The sequence below is a fragment of the Lissotriton vulgaris genome, unplaced genomic scaffold (assembly GCF_964263255.1).
Source record: "Lissotriton vulgaris unplaced genomic scaffold, aLisVul1.2 SCAFFOLD_269, whole genome shotgun sequence".
NCBI classification, from domain to species: Eukaryota; Metazoa; Chordata; class Amphibia; order Caudata; family Salamandridae; genus Lissotriton; species Lissotriton vulgaris.
Genome location: NW_028241749.1, coordinates 310,166 through 330,707, shown reverse-complemented (window position 1 = coordinate 330,707; position 20,542 = coordinate 310,166). Strand labels below are relative to the sequence as shown.

The following is a 20,542-nucleotide window of genomic DNA, read 5'->3' as shown; positions in this document are numbered from 1 at the left end:
ACACACAAAGAATGCATTTGTATTCAACACAACCTTGAACTATATGCAGCGAAATTCAATTACTCAAGGCATACCTGTTATTCTCGTGCGGTTGATATTATGGTAATAACACATTTTGTATACCTATTAATCCTGTTGTGTATCCCTGCTTTTGTAGAATCTTGGCAAAAGTGGTTTCATTTGGTGGCAGTCCTCCGGATGAGCCAGTCCAACGGAGTACACGGCAACCGTCGCCGCAATCCATGCCTAGAAACAATTAATCATACTGGTATAAATAAAGACAAGACATGTATCCAGCGGAGTTACCAGCAACACTATGGGAAAACTTCAAGAAAACAGTTGATCGTTAATAATTTTGGACAGATAACTGTTTAATATTAGACTTAGAGTAGGCAAGGGAGAGCGCCATGCTCTAGATTCAATTTATTTCTAATCTATCTAATTTTCTCTTCCTGAATTGATTTGGTCATTTCATCCTTATTCTTGTGCTTTCCCCCCCCCCCTCCCCCCCCCCCCCGCAGGAACATCTCGGTCTCAGTGTTTTGACTGGATAATGTATTCTTCCCCTGCTGGTGTCAGACCTTACTTTGCAGTTGCCGTGAGGGTGTATTTCCTCTCCCTCTCCTCTGCCATCCAAATCTCCTTAACCTCCACTGCCACAATCCCCCACCTAGCATCGTTTTAGACCACCTGCCTCCGTGCTCATTTTTTTCTGCTGATTTTCTAAGATGGCTACGTGGTGATACATGTGTGGTGGGCATCTGCGGATGTCTTTTGTTTCATTCTGACAAATCCTGTTCATAGATGGCCACAGCGGATATGGGCACACCCACTACCACCATCTTTGAACGAGATGCGTTAAAGTAAGAAAAAAGGAGTCAAAGCTTGCTGCTATGGAGGTATGCGCATCTACGGTTGGCGTCTTTGAATGGGGTATGTTGAAACATAACAAAATGCATTCAAAAACGACCATTGCAAACCCAGTCAAAGATGAAAGCCAAGGATGTGCACACATTTGTGGTGGATTTCCCAAGCTGGCACAGGGTGGAGTATTGCAGAAAAAGTATTATAGCTCTACCCATGTGAACTCTGACAAAGCCTTCCTGAATAATATAATCTATTGGCAGTGTGGGTCGAGAATATTGGAGGGTCACAATAATGCAACCAGAAGAGTGATGATCAAAATAATGAAAGATAGATATGTATACATTTTCTAAGCCAAACTCAAAATATATGTATCTTGGAGATATATATCTTCAAGGTATGGAGATGTGGAGTCGCAATATTGTGGTGCTTTGATATTCTGCCTTCAGCATTCCCTAGCACAATCTCTAAGTGTGAACTCAGAATAACTCTTCTGCCGAAATGGGGTTGCATATGTATGATGATGCCTGAACCTACTAGTAAGTGGGGCTCCAGGCTGACCACACTGGGTATTCTCCTCCAGGAGGAGGCTGAAAGTGGATTTTGAGTGTGTTGTATAAGTGTGAGGATTGTTTGTCCATGATGGGGGCAATTATATGTTGCACAATATTTACCACTACCTTTGTGATCTTTAAGACCTCCCCCTTCTCCTACACTGCCTGTCTCCTCTGCTTGGCTGGCAAGTTATGCATGTACAACCTCTTGTCCGCTAGTGCCAATCATTTGACTGCTCTGTTTACTTCTATGTACTGCTGTTTTCACTTCTTCTGCAACCTCTCAAATTTGGCCTACATGAGTATTTTTTGCTGCCCTCCTGTCTTCAATAGCTTACCATGTGTCTTGCCTTATCAATTCTTTCCTCTTCCTTGTCTTGGTTCCCAGGCATGTTTCACTACTCATCATATATATCGAAGTTATCTGTTTCTTGTTGACTGCATCTGCAGCTAGCTCAGACAGATCGTACGTGTCTGCCAGGATTTGGTCATGGATTTTGATTTGTAACACCTTTTCGATCTTTGGTGTCCTATCATTTTGCCACATCAAAATGCTGTTGTTTTGAAGTTTTCATTCTAATTTTCTGAGCCTCAGCTTCACAAGAGCGGCCACTAGAAGGTGATCAAGGCTGACATACTTTTACCTCCACCCTCTGCATCTTGCAGTGGGCATCCCCACATGCCACTTAACAACAGGTGATCAAGCTGTCTCTGCCATGCGAAAGCACTATGTCAGTTTATGAATATCACAATATGACCAGTTCATTTGTGGCAAAAAATCAGTCTTTCTTCATTGTTGTTCATTGTTCCACAACATTCCTTTCCCAAGGCTCTGTCATGTTTCATATTGTCATTTCACACTTTAGCATTTAAATCTCCCTGCAGAATTCAAGGGAGAGGATGTAGCCTTATGGCTAGAGTGGTTGACCTCGAAGCTGGGGACCTGGGTTCGAGTCTTGGCAACGACGCTCAACATCCTGTGATTCTGGGCAAATCACTTTATATCCCCGTGCCTGAAAAATGAATGTGTGCTTGTGTAACAAAACTGGTGCTAATGTAAAGCCCTCTGATATCTGTGGGTCTAGTTTGCGCTAAATAAATCTCTTTAAAAAATGTTTTAAAAAGACTCCCATCACATTCTTCAGGTCATGGTTCGGCATGGCTTCAAGCTCAGCATGCAAATGTTTATAGAATATGTCTTTGATTGTTTGGGTGCCGCTTGCAGCCGTCCTGTAGTGAGACAATTTCCTGACACCGAGGAGGAGAACGCTTACTCCTGAGCCAGCAAGGATCTTCATATCGATTGTGCATATTTACTGTGGAGTGACTGACTCTGCTAACCACCGACCAGCGGGCGCGGGACTGCGAGTCCCAGCAGGCGGAGCACCGAATCCAACAGGCACACCTGTAACTCTTCCCGCCCCCCCCCCCCCTCTGCAGCTGATAACGGCTCGCGGCCCCCGCTTTGCGGGAGCCGCTCGCAGCCGTCCTGTAGTGAGACAATTTCCTAACACCGAGGAGGAGAACGCTTACTTCTGAGCCAGCAAGGATCTTCATATCGATTGGGCATATTTACTGTGGAGTGACTGACTCTGCTAACCACCGACCAGCGGGCGTGCCGAATCCAACAGGCGCACCTGCGACTCTTCCCGCGCCCCCCTTTGCATATAGGAGTGCCCAGAGAGGCGCACGCGGGACGCGCGCGGGACTGGGCATGGGGCGAAGCCCGGGTAAAGGGCGGGCCGTTTGAGGCCGTCGAGAACGGTCGAGACCGGGATCGGCCCCCCTTTTTTTTGATTTGCAAAGATTGGAACTATCATATTGGGTGAAGATGACCACGAGGGAGACAAGGAGTAAAAGCACCCTGGCAGCAGCAGGAGCTGCCAAAGGTACCCTGGAAAATTATTTCGCCAAAGCAGGGTCACAATTGATCGATAAAATTACGGTCCTAGAGAGGCACATTTCACAAGAATTAGACTAGGCGAGGAGATCTTCCATGGGCCCTCTGGCACACGCTAAATTTCCTGCCAAAAGAGATTACCATATACTGATTATTGAAAACAGTGAGGCTAACAATGAGACATCTGGTGTTGGCCATTCCCCCGCGAACATAGACACATTGAATTCGACCTCACTTAGCATTGCAAAGGACCTTAGTGAATATGTTGACTTGAGCATGTTAAACCTGCCACCGATTCAACCCCACCCCATCCCACCCCCCACAGTAGCCCTTGCTCCTGACGTAAATATCGACAAAGGCTTAGATAATAACCAATTGCAGGGGGCAAGGGAAGGAGCTATTCCCAAAAGGAAAAGAGAAGTCCGAAACAAAGGGAAAAGGAAGGCAAAAATCCCCAAGTTAAATCCCATCCCTGAGGTTAATAGATCTGGCCTAACTTTCACAAAGAACAGGCCCACTGACACAATTGAGATAACACCTTTCGAGGTAATGCGCACAGAGGCAATAGAACATAATAACATGAACCCACTCGACATCACCAGTGAGGATATTACGCTTGCAGGCATAGGTGCTCTTATGAGGTCCCTACTAAGTCCTTTACAAGCAAGGTTAATTAAGATGGAAGCCAGGCTAGTGTCCATAGAGAAAACGACCGTACTGCTAGCCGATAGCTTAAAAGCAGACAGTGAGGGTGGCAGAGGGGGGGCATAAACAAAGAATAAGAGGGATCTCCCTACCACCAGAACGGACAATAGGGCAGCCCCTGCGGCCCAAAGGGCTAAACCAACCCCCCCCAAAGTACGATCAAGCAACCTAAGGTCAAGGTAGCTAATCCCAATCAACCCGCAAATCAACAAGTATCGCACCCCCCATCTCAGTCTAAGCCCAGCCAGACTAAGGATAACACTCATCCTTCCAACGAGCCTCAGAAATTAACATTACCAACAGATGAGGCACCTGGGAATCCCAAGAAGTTTAGAACAGTGTACTTGCCTCCGGAGGAGAGTCCTTACACAATAATTCTAGTAGGGGTTCCTGAGTTGAAAACCACCTTCAAGGAATCTACTGCCTCTTTAAAGAATAAGGTGGTTAGCTGGTTATCTATCTATAGACCTCTTCCGCAAGGTATAACCAGTGAAGATCTTATGGTTAGAAGGGTTCCATGGGTAGGCAGCTCAAAGAAATCCATCTACGGAGATTGTGTCCTGATTAACTTTAGAGATCCCAGGACTGTCTCCTACATCTGTGGATGGCTGCCTGATGACTGAGGGAGCAATATCAAGTCCCTACCCCTTTCCTTCTTTTATCCCCGTTGAACTGTGAAAGGGACGTGGAGAGATGGGGCAGTTTCCCAGAGAATGGGGGCGGGTGGGATTTTAGAGGGAGAGGAAATTCTAATTATCCTAGAACCCAATGCCAAGCGACCTTTTCAACAAATCTGGAGGATGAGGGCTGGGAAGCTTATCATGGGAGGGGAGGCGCTTGGGGGGGAAGAAATAGTGGAGATTATCGTCCCAGAGTCCACCACCCCACATACTTTCCCACATTCAACAGGTATAGCGAATTAGAGAGGGTGTATTGACAGCTCAGGTGGGTGCAATGGCAAGGAGTATTACCATTGCCACAGAGAGGGTGTCGAGATAATTACCACACCCTCTAGATCCACAAGCGAATCGTTGATAGAGACAGGGCAGTCTGATGAACTGAGTCACAATAGGGAGGCCTACAAAACCACAACTGGACTATCCAACAGCAGCAGGGAAGCAGGAGAAGCACTAGGAGTTTTGACCACAACAACTATGCCCCTGGGTAATATAAATGATCAGGCCCCTTTTTCCATTCCACCCTTAAATCCAAGGCCACCATTCTTGAAAATAATTTCATGGAATGTGGCAGGCCTGGGAAATAAGCTGGATCATCAGGACCGGACCTCTTTTATTGATTCTAAAGACATATGTCTTTTTCAAGAAACCTGGGCGAGGGACAAGCACTCTCCCCTTGGTTTTGCGACATTTTCCATTCCTGCGAAATGGGGTGGCAGGGGACGTCCGTCTGGAGGACTCGCAGTATGGGTGGCAACCCATCTGGGTTGCCAGGCCACACGACTCCCCCTGGCTTCAGAAGACATACTAGCTGTGTTGCTTGAATGGACAAACTCCCATAGACTTGCCTTGATAAATGTATATTCCAGACCAGTAAACATATCACGAGAATCACCTACTATTGAGGAATTGTCAACTTTCCTCAATGAATTACCAACGGGGATCCCAATTGTGGTGGGTGGGGATCTGAACTCATACTTTGAGCCTCTCGCAGGCCTCCTGGATGGGTCCTCCTCAGAGGTGGATGCTAGATGGCTTGTTCCCTCAACAGTAGCACCCCCCCCCTAGAGCATGGACCCCACTTGCTTTACAGATTACCACTCTGACCCTTAAACATGGACTCAGGGCGTGTAATGGTCGCACCAAATCGGATCATCCCAGCAAATACACCTTCAATAGAGTGGGCAGGGAGTCAAGAATAGACTATGTCCTAGTCCAACTGTCCTCGTGGCAGTGTATTATTGATTTTAGGGTGTTAGATAGAGTAGATAGTGACCATAACGCTCTGGAACTGGATTACGCTCTCCCTGGTAAGGAGGGTAAAGACCATGCCACGGTGGAGGCAAATTCAGCCCTCCTCCTTGAAAATAATAGAAAGAGAGTAAGGTGGGAAAAATTGGCTACCAGTAGAGAAAAATTATCCAGCCTTTATACGAGACTCATTCCAATATTAGAAAAAGTCGGTTCCTTTAGCGAGGAACCCAGCTCACAGGAAACCCACAAATTATTGTGGTTGGCACATGAGGAACTCGTTAGGACCTTGGCGACAGATTTTTTCTCCAAGACTCATAGTAAAGGTGCTGGCTCTCACCGTTCCACATGGTATAACGCCACATGTCGCAAGGCAAAGGGGGATCTCCTCTCTTCTATTAAGGAGGGCAAAAGCAGACTAGAGATACAGACCAGAAGACGGGTGTATAAGAAAGTGGTCCATAATGCTAAGATGGAATGGGATCAGAATAAATGGGAGGAACTCTCTAGCTCTCTAGCCGTCAGGGACTCCCGCAAGTTCTGGCGTATTGTCAACACGGGGTCTGAGGACTTAGCAATAGCAATAGAACCCAACATCGCACCAAGCGTATGGCAAGCTCACTTTCAGTCCCTCTATACAGAGGAAAATGGGGCCAAATGTCATTCATCCCCATGTGTAGCTAACTATCTAGAGGGGAACCTCTTTACAGAAAAGGAGGTCAGGGTTGCGATTGGAGTTGGACGGCCTTCCAGGCGACCTGTTTAAAACAGGAGCCTGATGTATGGGCCCCCTATCTATTGGTATTGTTCAACGCGGTTCTGAAGGGCATGGATGTGCCTTGCACTTGGCTGGGAGCAGAGGTTGTTCCTATATTTAAGAAGGGTTCGCCACTGCTCCCAGCCAACTACAGGCCCATCAGTCTCATAGACGTGTCTCAGAAGCTTTTTGGGAGGCTTATATTAGACCGGCTTCCGAATTGGCTTGAGGAAAGTGCCACTCTGAGTCCATACCAGGCGGGTTTTAGAAGGGGGGTATCTACAATTGACCAGATATTCTGTCTAAACCTCATATATTGGAGGACCGCACTAATCGAGGGGGGCAGCTTGTACACTGTGTTTGTGGACTTGTGAGCCGCCTTCGATTTGGTGCCAAGATCAAAACTATGGAGCATCCTGGTAGATATGGGTGTCCCAGAAGATATTGTATCCATCTTGATGAAATTACATCAGAATAATTTTGCACGTGTCAGGTGTGGCAGCAATGGGGATCTTACAGATAGATTCACCGTTGACAGAGGGATGAGACAGGGCTGTGTGCTCGCACCGACCCTGTTCTGCCTCTTTGTGAACGGGGTAATCGCCCACCTGATCACGATTGGTGACATCGACGCCCCTAAATTGGATGGCAGCAGGGTGCTCACTATTATGTTTGTGGATGACACCCTGCTGCTGTCGAAATCCCTTATGGGAATCCAAAGGGTATTGGATGTTTTTTTGGAATTTTGTATGGAAAGGGGACTTGAGATCAACGCCTCAAAAACAAAATATATGATCTTAAACCCCACTCCCTCAACACGCCCTAACCTCTTGCTTGGTTCAGTCCGATTAGAAAGGGTCTCCACGTTCGAGTACCTGGGGGTAACTCTAAACGAGGAAATGACCTGGGTAACACATAAGACCAAAGCCAACATGAAATTGGTGCAGTTAGTGGGTGGTATTTCAAGGATGCTGAAGAACTCTATATACCATCCACTTGGTCCCGTTATCCAAATCTATAAATCACAGGCCCGGGGGGCAGTTACATACGGGGGTAAACTGTGGGGACACACCTCTGCCCAAAAGCTGACGCTCACAAAAAATAAATTTATTAGGCAGTTGGTAGCCCTCCCCTCAAGTACGCCGCTGTCTCCTCTGAGACTGGACTTGAGTATCAGGCCAATCGCAGATGAATTGGGACTTAAGCCATTAACTTTTTGGCGACGACTGTGAAGCAGCAAAGAACTCATTAACTACAGGACTGAGCTGCAAGAGTTTTTGAATGCACCAAATGTTATCCATATCCCATGGCTAAGCTATATAAAAAGGTCACTTGAGACCCTAGGCCTATCAGAACTTTGGACTGAACCGGCAAATGCAAGCACTAGGATCTCACGTAAAGTATTGTCAAAGGCTTACCACGACCTAAAACTCACTGTTGCCTTGGATGTGAAGTGGTGGGTTCTTTAACAAACCTATTCATCCAAAGTAAAGACTATTATCCCCTTGAATCTGTTTTGGAGGGTATGACTCCTGTGTTAACCAGGAAGCTTTTTCTGCAGTGGCGGTATGGTACACTACCTCCAGGGTCATTTACAAGTTCCTGGTCTTCGCCCCCAACTACTGAGCGTTGCCCGGCATGCAACCATTTCCAAGAAAATGACTCACATGTGGTATTTTTCTGCAAACCCTACCGAAAAATCAGGAAATACTGGCTCATCCCACTTCTCAAAAACATGGGCTTTAGACACTTTCTTCCTGCGTACAGAATTATAAAAACTGATCTGTCCCCCCTGATAGTGTTTGCAGGGGCAAAGTATCTAACGGCAATGTGGCACGCACGCTCTCGCTTATTGAAGGCGAATTTGGTCCTTTAATTCTTTTAACAAATTTTAGCTCGTTACCTGGTCTTAAGCAAAACTCAGGACAATCTGAATCATATTTAATGTATTAACTTTTATAATCATTGTTTTACCGGATTGTGTAAATCTCACATGACTGATTGTCTGTATATCTTTTATGATCTTATTGGTCGAAATAAAGATTTAAAATGAAATGATTGTTTTCTCTGCATCATTTGTTGGAGCATAGCACTGGATAATGGTGGTGCTAATGTGCCTGCAGTTTAACCTGGTTTCATGAGTCTGCTGTTTGCTGGCTTCCATTTAAACAGGCATTTCTTTGTCCGCTTGCTCCCAATATGCCTCTCAGTAAGTCCAGATTGATGAGCAACCAATTTCTCAATTGTACATATTTAAAGAACGACTTCCGCTAAGGCTAACCACATTTTGCAGTTCAGTGAAATATTAAACTGGGTCCTCATTAGGGAATGCTCCTAAATTCAGGCCCTATTATCCAGCTAGAAAAGGCCACCCTCACTTGTCACTGTTGGAATCACTAGATTATGTCAAACAGACATCCACTCAGGCCCCATGAGAATGTGAAAGACTTCAGCAATTAGCCATTACAAACATACTAAACTCCCAAATGCCTGGTATCAAATTTGTGGGAAATTTTTCAGGAGTCCCAGAGGTTACTGGGCTCCAATCATCAGGTTTAGGGCTGGTTACCACTGGAGTGCCGAGGCTTAGCTGCACTACTGGGCTCATAACTGAGTGCCAAGGACATCCTGTTAGCTTTGACTTAGTGGAGCATAGATGAATAGTCCAAGGTTCATCCAGCGAGTGGTATGTCATTACAGACTAAGAACTCAACAACGCTTAATAGATCATTGTCCAGCTAATACTTTGGCTTATCAAAAGAAAAGTACTTTATTGCACCATATAACACACAACTAGAATTACTGCATATAATACACAAAGTGCATTTCCTAGTACTGATGGGTAAAGTGTGACCTACCCATTTCATCAACTGTCTTAAACTGTGGACATTCTAAACAACTGGGTATTAAAATTTTCTTCACTGAAATCATTTTGTAGGTTTGTTGTGCCACCCATGAAGCAAGTGTTAGGTATTGTGGGGAGAACATTAGAGGTGATTCTGTAATATTCTTGAACATCTAGGCTGCATGTAGGCTGGTTTATATAGCAGTGGAGTAGGTATTTAATAGTGTTGCATTATTAACACACACCTCCGCTGGGTTGGTCCTTTGGGTCTTGGAACTTTCTTGTGCTTATCCTTCATACATTACTTCTGTTAAACCAGGCCATGATCCTTCCTATGATGTTTGTCTTATAATGGCCAAGTGACGATTTGGAATCAACGAGAAGCACAACAAATTAACCATAGAAGGCCATGGAACGTTTATTAGCAGGATTTCCCTACCTCACATCATTACAATTAAGCCTATTCTTCTTGCCTTGAGGAAGCCTCTTATGAGAAATTGATTCTTCCTTTTGCTGTATTAATCACAGCATCCTCAACAAATATCTCACAAATAGACATGTCAAGGACTTATATGGAAATGTCTTTCCCTTAGTGCATATTCACTATTTTATGCAGCTCTGCATACAGTTATAGGGTTCAATTGTTGCGCTTATCACTGATTGCAGCTTTGTGAGCTAAGCTGTATTTAAGGTCCCCTAATACCAATTTTCACAGTAGGCTGCCTAGGATTTCAATAGATGGTACTTAGCATGTTGAACAATCTGCAGTTCGAAGTCTTCATCAGAAGAACAATATACTTACCTTCGGTAGCACGCTTTCTGGTGGATACCCTATCTAACCGCCAATTCTTCACCTTGTGAATACCCCCAGGCATCAGACTGGATCAGGAGACTTTCTTAGCATTTTCCATGTGTGGCATTGCGTCAGATTCATATAACCACAGAAGTAATATTGGAGATACATAAAATCCACCCACTCCGTGCGTCAATGTCATTCTCTTTCTGATATCTGTGCACACTGTCGGCCTTGAAGCCCATATTAGTCAGATTTGACTGTGTGCAGATCCCTAATTGGAACCTTTTTAAGATGGAGAAAAATAAGTCTATTCCACGAAATGGGGAGGAGGGAGGGCCTGTTGAGGAAACTAGGGTTGGATAGAGTATGCACCTGAAAGAGTAACATCTTCTGAAGGAATATTTCAAACTACAGATTACTCACCTTGTGAATATCTACTTAAGCAGTAGCTCCCCAAGAGGTGTTATGGCTCAAAACAAAGAATCCTCCAGGACCAAACCGGCATAATGTCCCTCCATTCGGACTTCGCTATCCAGTCAGTAGTACTTCGTGAACATGTCAATGGACACCCACGTAGCAGCCTGGAAGATGTCCAAAACAGATACTCCATGTGCCAGTGCCGTGGTAGCAGCCTTGGCTATAGTTGAACGAGACTGCATGCCTTTTTGAGGCTGTTTCTTGGCCAATCCTTAGCAGATCTCTATGCAAAGCACAATCCATCAAGACGTGGTCTTTTTCACGCCCCTTTTCCCTTCTTTGTCCCAGAGAACGCCACAAAGAGCTCATCGCCCACCAGATGTTCCCATATACGACTGATCTAGAAACTCTGGGATCTCTTTGGGTCAAAGAGATGGAGCCTTTATTGTGGCTTGCATGGATGTGGTGGGGCAAAGAGTGCCAGCAGGGTAACAGACTGCTCAATGTGAAAAAGCGTCACAACTTCTGATAGGAACGCTGCTTTAGTCGTTAGCACCAGTTTCTCCTGGAAAAGGTGGTATACAGTTGCTGGTACGAGAGTGCTTGCAGATCACTCATGTGAGCTGTGTGATCGCTAAGAGGAACCCTGCCTTCAGGATTAATAACCTTAGAGAGCAGATATGCACTACCTCAAATGGGGTGCACATCAGAAACTCAGGTCTCACTGAGGCATTAGAAAAGGCGTTGGAGGAAACATGTGGGTCAGCCCTTTTATTAAATGCATCACAACAGGCGATTTAAACAGAGATACCTGATCAGCCAATCATAAAAAAGCTGAAAAAGTTGACAGATAACCTTTAACAGTAGCCTAAACAAGACATTTCTGTGCTAAAGATAGAGAGAAAAAGAAGAGCATCAGACAATTGGGCTTGTAAGTATTGAATATGCCTAGAAGAAAACCAAACACTGAACTTCTCCCACCGTACTCCAAATATTATTTTGGTGGGAGGATGCCAGGCTAAAAAAATTACGTTCCCTATCTAGGAAGAAGGTCAAAAGGCAGTTAATTGTAGCTGCTCCACCGCCATGCATAAAGGTGTAGTTTGTGCAGGTTCAGATGCAGGGCCCAGCTCTGCTGCTGCCACATGAGGTCCTCTCGAAAGGGCAGGTGGAGTGGAGGACAGATGCTTATGACCAGTAATTCAAAGTACCACACTCTCCTCATCCAGTCCAGGGTTACTAGGATAGGATGACTTGGGGCCAGCCCTTCTTGATGTTCTTGAGAACTCTGAACATGAGTGGTAGAGGTGGGAAATCATGCAGAAGCTAGAGCTACAATCGAAGCAAAGGTGTTTAGAACATAAAGTGACCCGACACATCAAAGTGTAAGCAAATCGACCTTGAAAAGGATAGGACATCTTTAGAGTCATTGGTGAATAGCATCTATATAAGTAACGTATATAGCAATTTAAAATATCAATTACATTATAGATGTTCAATATTGTCCAATGTACCAAGCTGTGAAACATTAGTTATTAGAAAATTGGCGTGACCCTGATTTGGGTGACGTCTCCTGGTCACAGCCGAGTCCCAATCATCGGGTTGTAAAGTTCACATCGCTAGTCTTTCAAAACACATTCAAAGAGTTTCTATTTCAAGATTTCTTTATTCTTTATCTTTGTTTTCTTATTCAGATCTTTAGATTAATTTGAAAAGAAACATCATTGGCATCCAGCCTTAGATCCCATGTTACATTGTCCAATGCATTTCGGCTATGAGATAGCCTTCATCAGGGACAGGGTTCTAAAAAATCAAAAATTACGATCATGTATGAGGATATCTCAGAGCATGTGTATGTATATTCATACTAATGTCATAGAAGTAAGGTGATCTTTGTTAGTCATATCAGGTGATGCGAGAAAAGGAATAATCGGGTGGATTAACGTAATTATACACGTATCCGAGTAGAGTGATGGAAATCAGTCTAGTGCAACCCAAAGTTAATGAGAACACCGAAAATAAATATATCGTCATAAAAGTCAACAGAGTCCGGGTGCATTGGTAAAAACCGTTCTAGTGAAACCCAACATTCAAAGGAGATTTGGTGTGAACGCCGAAAAGTGGTTGCATCAAGCATCGTGAAAAAACAAACAAACAATCTCCAGTTGTGATTAGTTAAAGGATCGTAGTTATCGTGAACATGTGCACGTTGACTAACGCGTACCCAATTCTCAAATTATAACCAAAAAGTCCCATGCACTTACTTTAGGAGCCAAGAATAACGGACGCTTGTTACCGCCGGTCGGGGGAAATGTTATTCACAGGGTTAGCGTGCTTGGGATACATAAAACGCCGTGGGGTTAGTGGACAGAGAAGACGGACTCCAGGCAAAACCTGGAGGATCCGTGGTCGCCATCTTGAATAGGTGTAACATGAAACTAATTCAAGTATCGGAGTGAACATGAAAAACAATCTAAATATAAACGATCAATCTGATATTAGAGCAAAGTATTGGAGCAAACTGTTAAAGACATATCAAGGCAATGTAAGAGACAACATGCGCATCACATGTACATCAAATATATCATAGCAATATTATAGGTAACAACTAAATTCTGTGCGATCATTCATCCCAAAGGGTTTCAAAGTTTCCAATTTAAAAATCCAAAAGTTCTCTCGTTGTAGCATGTTCTTGTTATTATCAACCCCTTCCTGTTTGACCACGATCTCTAAGATGGCAAATCTCAATTGACTGATGTTGTGAGACGCCTCACAAAAGTGAGCTGCTACTGTAGATTTCATTTGTTTGTTACGAATGTTCGATTTATGCTCATTCAGTCTGGTTTTCATTTTTCTCTCTGTTTTCCCCACGTACCCGCGTCCGCAGGGGCATTTCAGCAAATAGATAACATTCATTGAATCGCAAGTGGCTGACACACGTAATTTGATATTATGTCCCTTGCTGGGGTGAGTGATGATGTTCCCTTTTATAATATTATTGCAGTGACTGCAGTTATGACATGGTAGTGTGCTATGGAAGGTTTCATTCATTTCCATCTTTTTGGGTTTGATCATGTTTCCCAAATTCTGTGCCCTTTGATAGGCGAATAAAGGTAACTCACAAAAAATGTTATTGAACTCGGTCTCCTGGGATAGTATTTTCCAGTTTCTCTTGATGATGCTTTTGAACGCTTTGCTTTTGGTTGAATATTTTGATACTATCACCACTCTTGTGTTCTCTTTTTTGGTCGTTTTTGTTATTAAGTCTTTTCTGTCTTTTTGGGCACATCTCTGTTTTGCATCATCCAATACATTTTGAGGATATCCTCTATCCTGAATCTCAATTCCATCTCTTTTATTCTGATTTCAGATGTCTCTGGTATTGATGCTATTCTTTTGACTCTTAACATTTGCGAGTACGGTAAATGTTTCTTCAAAGAATTGTTATGGAAACTGTTGTAATGTAACAGGTTGTTCCTGTCAGTTGGTTTACGATAGATATCAGTCTCCAACCGAGAACCTTCCCTATGAACTTGCACATCTAAAAATGTTAGTTTAGTGTCATTAATCTCCGATGTGAATTGGATGCGTTCATCACGTGTGTTAGGCTCTATAATAGCCTCCTTGAGTTTTGCTTCTGTGCCAGTCCATATAATGAACATATCGTCTATGTATCTTAATATCAGCTTGGTGTCAGTCTTCCATGGTTCTTGAGTTAGAATGTGCTCTGTTTCAAATTGTTCCATATACAAATTTGCATAGACAGGAGCTGCCGAATTTCCCATGGCAGTTCCGGTTTGTTGTAAGTAGTATTGGTCATTCCATTTGAAGTAGCTATGGAAAAGGGTGAAATATAATAATTCCATCAGAAAAACTTTGAAGTTTAAATCAAGTTCTGTGTTTAATAGTGCGTGCTCAATAGCTTCAATTCCATCTTGATGTGGTATGGATGTATATAAGGATTTAACATCCATGCAGGATAATAGTATCTGTTCATCCTTTGTTATTTCCACTGTTTTTAGTTTCTCCAGAAAGTGGGTCGTGTCCTTCACAAATGTTTTCATCCTCATCACGCTGGGTTGTAAATGCTTGTCCAGTAGTTGACCTATGGATTGGTGTATGCTTCCAATTGTTGATACTATGGGTCGAAAGGGAGGATTGTTCAAATCCTTATGTATCTTAGGTAGCATATGTATTGTGGGACTTTTGGGATAGTTTGTAGTCAAGAATTTCTTAGTTCTTTCATTGATTACTCCATCATTATATGCTTTGTTGATAATGTTCTCCAGAGTTTTAGAAAATTGTTCTGTTGGATTATAATCCATGGGTAGATAAACTTGTTTGTCCCCTAGATGTTTTTCCACCTCTTGTTCATAATGTGAAGTGTTCATTATTACCATAGCACCTCCTTTATTGGCTTTCTGACATATGATGTTTGGGTTGTTGGCTATTTTTCGAAGAGCATCAATCTGTTTTTGTGTGAGGTTATGTCGTCGGGATTTTTTCTTGAAACTCAATTTGGATAACTCTAATTTCACCAGATTTTCAAACGTATTCAACGTTTTAAGTGATATTGGTGCCACATAGGTGCTGTGTGGTGATAATCCCAATAGTTGGTCCTCTTTGGTATCACTTTTGTCAGTCACAATATTATCAAAGAAGTGCCTGAGGCGTAGTTTCCTCATTAGTTTGTAAAAACTAACTTCCAGTTCAAGTCTATCTGTTTCAGTAGTTGGGACAAAAGACATTCCATTCTGTAATGTCTCGATAGAAATACGATCCATTGTTATGTCAGAGATGTTAATGACTAGGTTTTTTAGGTCGTGCCTTTCTTCGGTTTGTCCTTCTTCTTTTCTGCTGCTGTACTCCGAGTAATCGGTGGATCTTTTTCTTTTCCCTTTGCCCCTCCTGGGTCTTCTTTTTCTTGTTGGCCCTCCTCTAAAAAAGGCTCCTCTCTTCTTAGAGTTGGGTTTTGACGAGATCCAGAACTTTCCAGATGTTGTTCAACACCTGTCTGTAATTGTTGTCGAGGTCTTCCAATGGTTTTCGGTCTTGAAGTTTGGTCACTGTCTGTTGAAGAGGTATCCGTACTTTGTGTGTAAGGTTTATTTTGTCTACGGCGGGCATATACCTCTGCCCAGGTATATACCTCCCCGAGTTTGTAGTCAACAGTGTCTCGTCGTAGTTTCCTTATTTTTCTCTCATTGACCTCCTGGGTGTGCTTGGCTAATTGGATATTAATATCTTCCAAGATCTTTGCCCAATCTTCAGGTGGAGTACTTTTTGTTAGTTCTTCGCTTACTGTATCAATCTCTTTTTGTAGTTCTTCTAAAATGGCTGATAATTCCTCTATAATTAGACGGATGAGGTCCAAAGAACATTTATTTAGGATAGCGAACCACTTCTCTTTGAACTTCAACAAATTTTTACAAAGTGAGGGCTTGAGGGCAATCTTTAAGCCCCTCGGGATTCGCAGTGCTCGATGGTATTTTACCAATGTGCTCGCATGCAGCCTCTGGTTTATTGCCCTTTTCGAGAGGTAAAGGAGTAGTCTAACGTTTTGTTCCTTGTTTCTATGCGATGTAGTCTCTGATGTATCCTCATGAATCAAAGAATAAATTCGGGTTGCCTCATCAGCTGAAAAGGCGAATGTCTCCGCTCGTTGATCTGTGATGTTCAAAATTTCTTCGTATTGCATCTCTATTTTAGGTGCCAGGCGTGTGGATATAACACTTTGTCAAACATTGGTTATTGACATGTCTTAGAGCAATTAGTAATTGTTAAAACAGAAATAGTAAAACATACATTCTTTATTCTTTTTTTGTTGTTCAGTCAGATCATATGATCCATCTATTAAATACAACTTAATACAATAAGCATGCAATACATTCCATATATGACAATTAAACACAGAATAAAATTAAGATCATCAGGAATAAAAACACTAGAGTATAAACGTTCTTCTAGTTCACCTTGCAGATTCAAATAATTTGGTCACTGAGACAAAAATAAGACATGGCTAGAATCTGTTTTACAGATTCTTAAAGCACTTCTAAGATCACTCATTCCTAGGAGTTTACATAGAGGATCAATGAGCTTAGACCTTGATTTACAATATAAACTACAAATAATAGCAGATGTTCCTCATTTTCTGGCCAAAAGTTGCAAACTGGCCACTTAGCAGACTTGGATGTCGTGCCAGACCATCTTTCTGAAAAAACGGCCACGGGTAAGAAGCATAGCTTGTATTTAATGTAAAGTGCTCCAGTAGTGACCAGTGTGATATTATCTAGAAGGTCCTCCAACTTAAAATTTTGAATAATAAAACATCATTTATTAAACTCCCACCATTCTTAAAAGGTTGGATAACTGTGACACATTGCCAGTATCTTACCCTTAAGATGGTCATTGCAAGGGATTCTAGTTGGATTCTCCCAAAAAATGCTCAGACCTAGCATTTCACACCACATTTAAATGCAAAAGATACAAGACAGTTTTAGAGCACCATGTCTATGGATTATATATTGCAAGGCTGCTCTGTTATGTAAGATTATAGTTCTTCAACAACCCATACATGCAACCAATAAATTAAAGGTTTTAAATTCACTAAATAGCTAATTGGTGTTAAGGTAAGATATAGTTGAATTGATAAAGTAGGAGGATTCTTTAGGGCAATCAATAATGACGTGATCCATTTATTTTCACTTTAATATAACAGATCAACTTTTCAATACGCACATAATTCAGCCCCTTACAGTGCTGCACTCATTACCTTAGCTCTACGTGTCTCTACTTCCAGGGAAACCATATAGTGAGGTGACTTTTTAGCAAGTTGTAGCAGGGCTGTTGATCTATGATTTAAATTGAGCTGGATTTTTGTAGTTGAGGGCTCCAAATATTTGAATATGAAAGGCTGGTCCCAGGTAATCAAATTAGTTAAAATCTTGTCTTTAAAAGACTTATGAAGATTAATAACAATTAACTGGATTTGTTAACATTGATTTCCAACCATGTTCAACACAAAAGAAGTTGAATTTTTCAGAGTAGATCTCAGTGGAGTCTCAGACAACAATAAAGTATTTTTTGCGCATAAAAGACCAGAGACTTTAAGGCCTGCAAGACACGAATAATCATTCTTACAATCTAGCAGATGATTTATACATTCATTAATATACAGCAGTAAATAGGTTTGGGAAGAGTACACGTTCTGGCCATACCTCTCTGTTAAAATCAATTTTCTCAGTTAATTCACCATGTGGCCCCAACAAACTTGGGCATAGTTATTTGTATGCAAATGAGTTAACAATGTTAATAGGCCAAAGGGGACTCCCTCCTTTCACTACACTTTTCACAGTTTTATCTATGTGAGAAGGTCAAACTCTGCTTTCAGGTCAACAAAAATAACATAACGGTTGCCAAGCATGAAGTCAAAAGTTTCCATTTGACCAGAAGGAAGTGAAATAGTTGACAAACTCTACTTACTCTTGCTCTAAAGCCTGCTTGAAAAAGGGAGAGTATCTAGTTCTTTTCTTTCCATGTGTTGAGTTTGTTTAAGACCTGCTTTCCAAAATCTTTTGCAGATTATCAACAAACTAATGGAGTGGTAGTTGCTTGGGATAGAATGTGATGCCTTTTTGTGTATGGGGATAATTGCAGCACCCTGCCTTGTATCTGGTATTAGGGATGCAGATGCTATAGTGTTAGAAACGTTGATTATGTAAGGACCCCATACAATAGGCTCAGAATCGAATACATTCCCAGGCATTCTGTCCAAGCCAGGTGCTTTCCCTGTATTTTGGGTATTTTTTGCCTTGAGTGTATTAGTCATTGAAAAGTTTACTGACAAAAAGGGGTCTTGGTCATTAAGTTCAAAAAAATTAAAAGATAGAGCAGACAAATTCAGCCATATTTGACCATAGAGATCAATGGAATGTGTAACCTATTTGTGCAGATGTATATGGCCCTCTGGTTTAATATAATTGTAGCTTTCTCCATTGGCAACAATATGCCAAAATCCTTTACCGTCCTTTAGTTTAAATGCACAACCAGTTTTCTTTTCTGGGTCTTTTTATAAATGTCCCTAGTATACAATATTTAAGTTTTTCCCTTATACTTAATAGTGGAGATGAAAGTTTATTTGCAGTTCTATACTGCAGGTTATGCCAGCACTGATTGCTCTGTATTGCACAATGAGCCCTAAATGCTCTGCTAAGAAGAAGTGAAAATCTTTCATGAGCTTCCATTGTTACAAAATTGTGTGTTTCAGTGCTGGCATACTGAGATTGCACTGGTATAAGGGTTACGTAGCCTTCTTGAAAAGTCTTTCGAAAGTTTCGGGGTGAGCCATCAAGCGGATTCACCATGTTAATTGCCATAGGAAATTTAGATACGGCTACAGCCCGAACTGCCGAATGGAGTTACACCAAATTTGGCAGAAATTCAAGTGTTGGTCCAGGGTAGTGCCTTTTGTGATTTGGTGTAAATCCGTTTAGCAGTGGAGTAGTTATTAAAATATTGTAATGCTGTATGTATATGGACGCAGAGGTTCCGCGACCTCTGCCGATCTGGCACTGAGATCTGGTTGGTTGGCTAGACTTCAAACCAGGAAGTAGTGGCAGACATCTTAGGACTTGGCTTGAGCAGAGCCCCAAGAAAAACATTTTAAAAAAAGAAAAGGGGACAGGGTAGAAATACCCTGACTCCCTAGACCTCTTAGGGGATGGGGGGGGTTCCCACATGGACCCCGCAGGGCCACAAAAACATTAAAAAAAAATAATTCGGCAGGAGCAGCATTCGATCCGCAACTCCTGTCAAAATGTATTTTTTTTTTAATGTGGGCTCTTGCACTTCGTTTCTTATAGGCCCCCGGGTGGGCCCGGTCCTGGGTGCACGGGCCCTCCTCCTATGGCTTACATAAGCCCTGGAGACTGCCACCTCCCCAGGACACTTTCATAAATGTGTGAGGTGACCCCACTGGGCCCACCCATGCTCCGAGGTCCGCCACCGTCCCGAAACAACGGCTGTAAAGTTAATACCAGGGGGCCAGTGTGGCCCACCAGCAACCTTAGGGACCAACACCTCCCCAAGGCAATTTAGTTAATTGAATGTGAGGGGGCCTGCCCAACACCCCCGCAGCCCCGGTGACCGCCACCTTTCCTGGGGCAAGTATTGTTATGTTAATGGCGGGCCACGCATCCTCCTCACAGACCGTGGGGGGCCACTTCCCGAGGGATCTATAGTGAAGTTAATGTGCGGGGGCCTACGTGGCCCCCGCCACCTCAGGGACCATCAACTCTCTGGGCCACTATGAAAAGTATGGAGTCTGTTGCAGCCCTCCCAGCCCCTGGGACCACCATCTCCAAATACAAGATGGAGGGGTGCCTCATGGAGCCATTTATGGCCCTGGCCCGCCTCCCACCAGGCCTGGCTCCTGCTCTGCCTGAGGTTCCCACCCTCGAGAGATAGATGTTTGCTTGTGCTTGGTGGGATCTAACAGCTCCCACCAGCTAAAGCAAACATAACTCTGCTTTCTGCAAGCCAGAGCTGCCAAACATCTCCTGCATACTGAAAGCAGAGTTTTCATCTGTTTCTCTGCACAGAAATATGCATGCAGAGAAACAGATGAAAACCCTGCTCAGACAGACAGGGGGCTGCCATTCAGCTGCAACCTGTCTGTCACAGCAATTCTGGCTCCTGCAGTGGGCGGGGAGCTGCTGGGACCAGTGGGGCCTTGAGACTTATGGGGTAAAAGAGAATGAGGCTAAATAAGGGTCAGA

The 20,542-nt window shown here is 43.1% G+C and overlaps 1 protein-coding gene across 6 annotated transcripts in view; it reads right to left on the bottom strand.

Moving 5' to 3' along the window:
- The window catches only part of LOC147669891 (arylsulfatase D-like), a 567,561-nt gene that overhangs the window by 260,184 nt on the left and 286,835 nt on the right, over positions 1 to 20,542 (bottom strand). For all 6 annotated transcript variants that reach the window (XM_086948166.1, XM_086948168.1, XM_086948165.1 and 3 more), the window contains exon 5: positions 124 to 246. In XM_086948166.1, coding sequence (XP_086804292.1) covers positions 124 to 246 — 123 coding nt within the window. The remainder of the gene's footprint in view (positions 1 to 123; positions 247 to 20,542) is intronic.